Source organism: Fulmarus glacialis, unplaced genomic scaffold (assembly GCF_000690835.1).
Source record: "Fulmarus glacialis isolate BGI_N327 unplaced genomic scaffold, ASM69083v1 scaffold43310, whole genome shotgun sequence".
NCBI lineage: Eukaryota > Metazoa > Chordata > Aves > Procellariiformes > Procellariidae > Fulmarus > Fulmarus glacialis.
Window position 1 is genome coordinate 1 of NW_009187894.1, and position 9,063 is coordinate 9,063.

At 36.5% G+C, this 9,063-nt stretch overlaps 1 protein-coding gene across 1 annotated transcript; it reads left to right on the top strand.

Annotated features, from left to right (window-relative positions):
• Positions 1–714: 714 nt before the first annotated feature.
• FAM221A (family with sequence similarity 221, member A) lies at positions 715–8,184 on the top strand. Its single transcript, XM_009576682.1, has 7 exons — positions 715–791; positions 1,368–1,541; positions 2,017–2,207; positions 4,447–4,653; positions 5,475–5,585; positions 6,261–6,349; positions 8,125–8,184. The coding sequence occupies exons 1-7, from the start codon at positions 715–717 to the stop codon at positions 8,182–8,184; spliced, it is 909 nt and encodes a 302-aa protein (XP_009574977.1).
• Positions 8,185–9,063: the final 879 nt, after the last annotated feature.

Genomic DNA, 9,063 nt, shown 5'->3' on the forward strand with positions numbered 1-9,063 from the left:
CTCCCTGGCCGAAGCAGCTGCGGTGGAGAGGCAGGCCTTGGAGACAGGAGCCCTGTACGCCTCGCCGGCGCGAAGGCATGTTGTGAATGCTGGCTGGCTGCGAGGGGGGTAGCACATCGTTTCTCACGTCCCGGCCTGCCTGCCTGCCTGCCTGGCAGTGCGCCTGTCTGAGGTGGTGTGAGAGGGTAATCTGCCGACTGTACCGCTCTGCCAGGAAACACGGGCTTTCGTGCATCGTGAATTAAGTTCTGCAGCGTGTAAACGCGTGCCCTTATGCTCCTATGTGTCTTCGCTGATCTCGTCATCGCTCCTCTTGAAGAGTTGATCTTGAGCAAAAATTAACACGAACTCGGTCATTACATTGAAATGTCTTAATTTAGCTTAGGAAAGCATTGGGTAAAACATCAGAGGTAGTAGGCACAGTGGTATTTCTCACATAAGTAGTTATGCACTGATTCAGTGAGTGTCAGCTGGATTGACGTGCAAATGACAGTGATGTGCTGACACATTATTCTGGTGCTGTACAGTACTGGCAATGTACAAATCCACAGAATATTTGACAAAGAATCACTCATTCAGTATGTTTTAGCACACCCAACAAATAATAACTGAAATATTTACAGACGTTAATAAACTTCAGCATAGTTAAGTGCTGCAATTAAGTCTAAATTGTATTTTACAGATTTTACTTATTGTCTTTAGTTGTCTCCATAAATGCAGAATTTGGATGCTGGAGTTCCAGCTATTGAATTTGAACATAGTGAGAGCTTAAACAAATGGGCCTGTCCGAGGTGTGGGATACAGCTGCGATCAACTTTATGTACAGAAACTAGCATAGTCTTCTTGCAAAGTAGAAGACAGCTTGGATGTATTGTTTGTTACTTTGATGGCAGTGCGGTTCTCTACTTCCAGTTGAATAATCTTACTCAGACTACACTAAGTTTAGATAACCTGATACAAGTCTGCAGTACAGTTAGGTGCAGATGGGTGAAGTGGCTTGCCAGGGGTCATTCAAGAAGTCTGAGGCAGAGCTCGCTGGTTACACAACCCTTGATGCCCATTGCTTTTTCTGCTGTATGAAAAGGAGCCTGGTAGTTTGCTTTATTAATTTTTTCCTTCTCTCTTACAACGCTCGTTTTCAGTCTATCGGAGCAAATTTTTTAAAAGAGGATTATTCACAAAATTTCTCTAAAATTCAGCTATAGTTCTGTTAAATGTATATCACCAAAACTGTATTATGAAAGGTAAGATTTTTTTTTTGCATTTACAGCAAAAGCGTTGTTATATATTATTTGAAAAAATATCTTGAGAAACCTTCTTTTATTGTCTTCATTTTCTTATGTTTTTTTTTTATGACATGCTTACAGAATTGTAGGTGATGATGATGGAGGAAAGCTCTTTACCCCTGAGGAATATGAAGAGTACAAAAGAAAAATATTACCAATTCGGTTACAGAATAGGTTGTATGTGAGCTGGAGATCACCAACTGGCATGGACTGTAAGCTTGTGGGACCAGAGACGCTGTGCTTTTGTACTCACCGGTAGGAATCTTTTCATTTTTTTGAACTGTTTTATTTTTTAAATCAGGAAAATATAAAATGTTTCCAGATACATTACAGTACAGTATAGGCAAGTTAATTTAAGGTCTAAGGGTTGAGAAAATTAGGTTTTAAATCATAAGAACTGTCCTTAAATCTAAATCTCAATACATTTTTTTGAGACCAGAATGATTTTGTAGTCTTCAAGAAATTCAACTTCAAGGCACGAGCTATTGTAGATCAGATTGATTCTGACAGTGCTGTCAAAATGAAACATAAGGATTTGTGATAGTTATGTAATGAATGGATGTAAAAGCACCTGATATTATGCATTTAATTGAAAATTAACTATTAACAGTAATTAATATAAGTAAAGATACTTCAAAACAGAACTTGTAAGATAAATTATAAGCCTTTCAGGTAGTTGTCTGATAAATACTAACAAAGTTATAAAAGTCATTATTTTTGCCTGTTTTAGGTATAAACAACACAAAACGGACTATGAAGTGATTCCCACAGACCGTCCTATTTGTGTGCCTTGTAGAGTGAGCCGTTGTCCGTGCCAGTCCTATCACTATGTCCCTCTAAATGGCACACAGCCCATCCGTTGTCGATGCAAACACTTTGCTGATCAGCACAGTGCAGCCCCTGGATTTTCATGTAACTCTTGTAAGTTACTGATGGCCTTGCAGCATTCTTTGCTAGGAAACTTAACAGGAACAGCATGTTAGGGATCCGTATTCTGCCCAGAGTATTAGGTATGTGCTGCACGTGTCACTGATGCATATTTTGGTCGTTGCAGAAGGATGGGAAATGGGAAGGAAGACAGGAGGATTTGGAACAACATCCTTAGCTTCCCCAAGTTCTGTGAAGGAGCGTTAAGTTTCTGAATGATTCGGTTAGGTACATATGGAGTTAGCCACCTAGAGTTAGGCAGGATGAAAGCACGCCATTTGCAGTTTGTCATTTCCACTGCTGCATGCACGTGACTTTTCTACTTGAACTTGGTAGTTTGAGAGAGAGAAGTGTTGATCTCTGTTCCTCTGTTGAATATAACGTTAATGTATTTTTATATCCTTTCTCAACTCAATAGGAAGTAGCGCTCTCTGCCTAAATAGTACTATTGTCAGCACTCTAACAAAGCAGTTCCCGAGCATACAGATTGTGGGTCCAGAAATGCAAATGGGAGTGGAGTTTCAAGCAAAAGGTTTGAGAAGGCATTAAGAGGATGCTTTTTGCTTCAGTTGTTTGAGGTTATTGTAATGAAACAGCAGTAATTACTAACCATAGAAACTAAATAATGCATAAAGATGTTTTAGTTTGAAACCTCAGATTACATAAGCTGAAGATTTTTTTGTTAGTGCCATACTGTTAGTAAGTTTCTTTCATGAAGTCTGTCTAATTTGTACAGGAAAATCATAAACAGCTTTTGCTGGATGAGAATCATATCCCCCAGCATAAAAAATAAAATACTTATATGACAGCCTTTCAATAATTTGCTTTAAGTAATGTGAAAGTCTTAAATGTGCAATTGGATGATTCAGACTGAATCCTTAGAACACAGTGTTTTTAATAATAATTTACATTATGCACTTTTTCTAGTGTTTCTCAAAAATACCTAACACTTCTGAGGGCTTCAAAGATTACACAGAGAAGTGCCAAGACTTGCTTCTATTTTGGACTGGTGGTGTTTTAATGTAGTGGTATTAGTCTAGCCCAGTGCTGTATAAATCTAATGTGATAGATAAATTAGAGATGTACTGTCTTTATAATTGAAAAAATATTGCTATTGCGCTTTATGTATTGTATATACTTTGTTCTGTATCCAAACACAGAGTAAGAACTCTATTACTGAGGAGTGCCCAAAACGATATGAAAAAGCCTTTAACATTTCTAAGAATGTGATCCTTGAACTTATTACACAAGACTTAAAAAAAGTCTTTCTTGGTGCTCTGCAAAATGAACTGTAACTGGGAGTTGGAAGCAGGGTAATTTGTATAATGAAACATTTGCAAAATCAGTTCCTCAGTTTCTTGTTCACACCATTGCTCCAGAAGGTCTTTGATAACAGTCTTAGCTGTAGCCAGGGCAGATACATCACTTCACTTCGCTCTGTGTTTCTGAATGTCACGTCATTTGTATAACTATTTCAGTTACATCCTGTGGCTATGTAAGCTTAAAAAAACCCTGAAAGTCAGTCTAATGGTACTCTTACGTAGAACCTATTTTGCTGTTGCCACAGCCTTTGTTCACTACCCCTATAATTTTGCTAATTTTAATACATTTATATTGTGATTTGTATCATACATAAATTGCAATTTGAAGTTTTCTGGCCATGCAATATTGACACGTGCTATACACCTTTGGAGATAATACTGCCAAAATGCTGGCAGGTTGTCTTCTTTACCCAGTGACAGATTATTTTTTTTTTTTTGTCGAGGGAGGGATAGAGAAGGGTGTTACTAATGGCAATGGGCACAAGTTGCAACATATGAAATCCAATTAGATATTAGGAAAGAAATATCTGCTCCAAGGGAGGACCAGCATTGGTCCAGGCAGCTCAGAGAGGTGGAATCTCCATCCTCGGAGGTACTCAAAACTTGACTGAATGAGACCCTGAGACTGGACAACCCCTATGATCTAATCCCCACATTCATCCTTTCTCCTGTTTTATACAGCATTTTTGTATCATGATGAAAAGAGGCTGTAAAAGGTTTCAGCAAAGATAGCCGATTGCTTTGCACCAAATCACATATGTGCTTCCAAACAGAAAGCATAGCTGGATGCTGTTGCAGTGAAGGAACTCTAGTTTTTGACAAGATCAGTTTAGGGAAACACCGTTTTGTCTGCAATGAAGTATAAATTCCATTATCATCTCACTCATTACACTTACTTATTTGTTAATTAGGTTCCAAGTGTTCGGGCTTTCATAGTTGCTTTACCTGTGCATGTGGTCAGCCAACATATGCTCATGAAACAGTTGTGGAAACTAAACAAGAGCGCTTAGCCCAAGGAAAGCCCGTGGGGCAGGATGTTCCTTATGCTGCTATGGGAGGACTGACTGGTTTTAGTTCATTAGCAGAAGGCTACATGAGACTCGATGACAGTGGAATAGGTAAGTGCAGCTGACCTGAGATGAAATTTTAATTCTCCAACTAAGTAGTTTTGAAAAGTAGTAATTCAACATAGACTTTCAAAGTTCGAATGCAAGCTGGATCAATAGAAGTAGGACTTAAGACAGATTTTTTTTTTTCCCCCAGCAGTCCTTAGGTGTGAAGAGACTACTATGACCATCTTGTCCAACTTGCTGTAGTGAATTGATAAAAAAACTCTTTATCAATAATTCTGGTGTTCAGCCCAGTAGCTTCTGGTGGAACATGTCTTTTAGAAAGAACTCTGTAACTTCTGTTTTTCTCTTAATACTTCCATGTTATGTTTATGTTAATCCTTTAGTCTAATACTGCCCAGGTATTTCTTGGTTACACAGTTACAGCATTTTTTTTTCCAAACTCAAAGGTTAATAGCTGTTCAGCATAAAAAAAAAGAGGTAATTTGTAGAACTTTATTTTTGACAGACATGTTAGTTGGCCTCGATACCTCTGCTGCTCTGTGATTTTGTGTCATTTAGTAACGGACACATTTTGTCCCGAAATACTGTTTTATTTATTATTGCCATGTACTCATTATTTCTTTTTAAAATTCTGATCTGGTTTCCTGGATTTGTCTGAAGTTTAGAAACTATAGCATAGCCATAATAAAGAAACAAAGCTTTTCATTTCTTTTGAAGCCTTTTTTGCTTTTGTAAACTCAAATTTATGGGGTCTGCACTGAGTGTTGTAGATATTAATCTGTAGCCTTGTTTTAACCCCATCATGTATGTTCTTAATATATCCCGTGAAGTTAATTTTTGTTTTCATTCAACTTATTTTCTAACAGGGGCTCCTTCTGCTGAACTTTTAGAATCCCCTGTTACCAGCATGGATCATCCATTTCTAAAAGCATTTCAGGGACCTTCTAGTTCTGCTCAAATCATCTCACAGATAGCAGGTGCTATATTAGTAGGATAATACTGTTTTACAGAAAGTATTTAATATAAAATTAATTGGGTTTATGTATGAGTTGAAGGCTGCTTAGGGCTAAAATCAAAGTTAAAAATTAAAATGAGTATTGAAGCCTTGTTATGTGAAAAGTTCGTACAACATTCATGTACTTGAAGTGCTTAGAACAACTGTTTTGTTACTGCTTGTTATTTTTGGTCATGATGTGCTTTTTTAACTTTAATGATCTTTTTCTATCATTTAGTATCTTCCTCCTTAATGGTGTCAGTTATTCATTTTTTAAATTTTTAATTCCTACTAGAAGGAAATCATATCTGAATGGATTGTACAGATTCAGCGCAATCCTGTGAAACTGCCTTCTGCCAGAAAGTCTTTTCTACATGGAATTATGGATCAGTTATGCTTATTTTATGTCCCTTATTTAGTATAAGAATTTAGCAATTAATATAACTGTTGAACTCCTCCGAGACTATTTATAATAGCAGCTAGCCTAGACTAAAGAGGTTACTCTTTGATCTCAGTTGCTGGAGTTTGTTACTTCCTATAAAGGTGAGTTCTCATTTTAAATGTGTTCTGCCAAATGTAAAACATAACTAATGGAATAGCAAGTATCATTAATGAAAAAAGTGTTGGTTTTTGTTTTTGTTTTTGTTTTTTTTTTCAGGTGGTTCTAGTGCCACAAGGCAAGTTTCTCATGGAGAGCATTCAGAAAATGATGACATGGCTTACTTTGAAAAACGTTATCAAGAACAGGCAAGTTACTACATTTATTGCTTAACTCAAATATGTTTTCACAAGAGGATGTCTAAAAAAGATAAATGTATGATTTAAGTGGCATATAAATGCATTATATAATTTGTTCTCTTCCTGAGAAAACTAGCTTCTTAAAATAAAGTTTTATATACAATTATGAGCTATTGCAGGATTTCAGAGGTCAGTCATGTCTGGGATGGTATTTACCTTAACTGGGCAGATTTTTATTGAGGAAACTCTCCATTACAGAAAACCAAAATATTTTACTATGTGACAAAAAGAAACAACAAAGCAGACTCACAGAACGTCACCTGTGACATTTAGGAATGTGTGTTTGCTACCTCATTTCTAAAACTTTATGATGTTCTTTTCCTTACGAATGTCTGTGTAGTTGGGCTAAATCTGGTGCGTCTTTCTTGGATGATCTGAATCACCCGCTTAGAGGTGCCTCCTCCACCCCACTGACTGTATCGTAAATTTAAATGCCCTGCGGTGTAGGTTACTTAGATGCCTAAATACTTATTCTTTCCCCACATTAGCTCCTTAGCTCCACCATCTCTGCTGGAAGCATGTCTTGACTGTTTATGAATTCTTTTGTAAGGCAGTGTTGCATAATTAACTTTTAAAATCTGAACTGCTGTTATGCTAGCTGCTTGCAACAAGGTGTTTGTTAATGAGAAAGCTGTTCTAGCTTTACGAAAGTTTAAATAATTTTCTTTATTTTGGAAATCATCACAAAATATGGTAAGATGTTACAAATATAGTATCGGTTTATAGGAGAAAACATGTTACTATCAAATCCAAATTGCTACATTTCTTTTTCCACCTAAGATTTTCTTTTCTTTGCAAAAGGTAGTAGGAATTTCAGATACAAACCTCAAGCCTCCAAATACGGAAAATGTTTTAAAATGAGTTCCCGTGTAGACCAACAACAGGATTGCTTAGCAGTGAATTCATTTGTAGACATCCAAATCAGGACTGGGGCCTTGCTTCCTTTTGACACTATTTTATGGGGAAAAAAAGCATGTTAAAACTATTATTTTATTTTTCCTTGCATTTTTGATAGCAACATGGTATCTTATGTCAGATGAGATGCAAAAGTCCATACATCCCTTTTTTATAATTGCTCTAAATAGAATTTCATTCACTAATGTAACAATACTTGGAGAACAGCTGTTGCTTCTAAAAACAACAGATATATTTGTTTGGATTAATAGTCTTACTACAGAATGGCAGAGTTAAATGTATGTGTGTTGGTAAATCATACCATGCTATAAGAGCCTACTGTGTAGAAAAATCTTTTGAGAGGAAGACATGACCTTGTGGGTCAGTGAGGAGACACTGAGATGGGAGGTTTAGTATCTACCTCAGCAACAAACTTCCTATGTGATTTTGTGCATGCTGGTTAGTCTAACTGTGTCTGTTACACGTCTGTAATAAAACTTCTTTACCTTTCTTTGACATAAAGATAAAACCGTGAACATTTGTGAGGCACTTTGGCCTTGAGGGATACATGAGTACCTAGATTGCCATTATCAGAGATAAAGGCAGCCCTGGTTTGAATAGGGGAGCAGCTGCAGAGCTATGGAAGTGCTCCTTTGTCCTGTGATGCAGAAGCAAGCAATGTTAGGTTGGGCTAATAATGATTTGTAGCTCTCTCCATTGCATATATCAGTCTGGTAAATTTATGAGTGGATGTAGAAATTTAATATTGCATTACTAGCCGACTTGCAAATTAATGCTTGAACCACTGTTGGTGTCTGTCTTTGTTACAGCTGAAAAAGGAGAAGGCTAAACGGAAAGAGGAAAGTTCCCTACCATCAAAGAAGCCATGAGATTAATAAAGAAATATTTATTATATGGCACAGTGTTAATTGTTGTATTCAAGAGTATTTTTCGCTGTGCCTACCTGCATATTTGTATTTCTTCATTTCTCTATTCTGCTGGTTTGTTCTATTGCTGAAATTAATTTTTAATTATCTTCTTGTAATAAAATTGGTACTTTAATCAATGTGTTTCTAATCTCCAGAATTGTTATGTAGATATTCCTTTGAGAATGGAAAATCATATGTAGAGATTTACAGAACTGTTATTTAAGATCTGAAAGAATAGGCATGTATTTAAGTATTACATTGTAGTAGGGCAAAGAAAACATATGTCCTATTCTTAGACTTTTATGACGCACTTTCTTTATTTGTAGAGTCCTTAGAACTCATCTTGTTCATGGATTTTTACTTCGTGGGATTTGTTCTGTTAATATTGACATTTTAATCTTTTCTTTAAATCTTTTTTTTTCCTTTCTGTAGTTTTCATTGCCTTTACATAAAATTCAAACATACCCTTCTTCTCTCACACTTCTCTAGGCTCTGTTCTTGCCAGCGTATAAGTATTTTTTTACATGCGAAGTTCTGTATGCATGTAAACCCATTTCCACACATACTTACTAGCTACTTGAAGGGATCCTGCTTGTATACTTCATCCCAGGTTTCTCTAGCAATAGCATTCTCCCAGTTCTGTTTGTCTGATACTGTCCATAATAATGATTCTATTACACTAAACTTCTGAAAACATTAAGTGGAAATGGATTATGCTATTTATTGCATGTAAACAAATAATTACGTAGTGTTTGATATAAACTTACTTGTCTAACAGATACTCTTTCATCATGTCTAATCCAACACAGACTGAGTCTCTCAAGAAGGGAGATGTGCTTT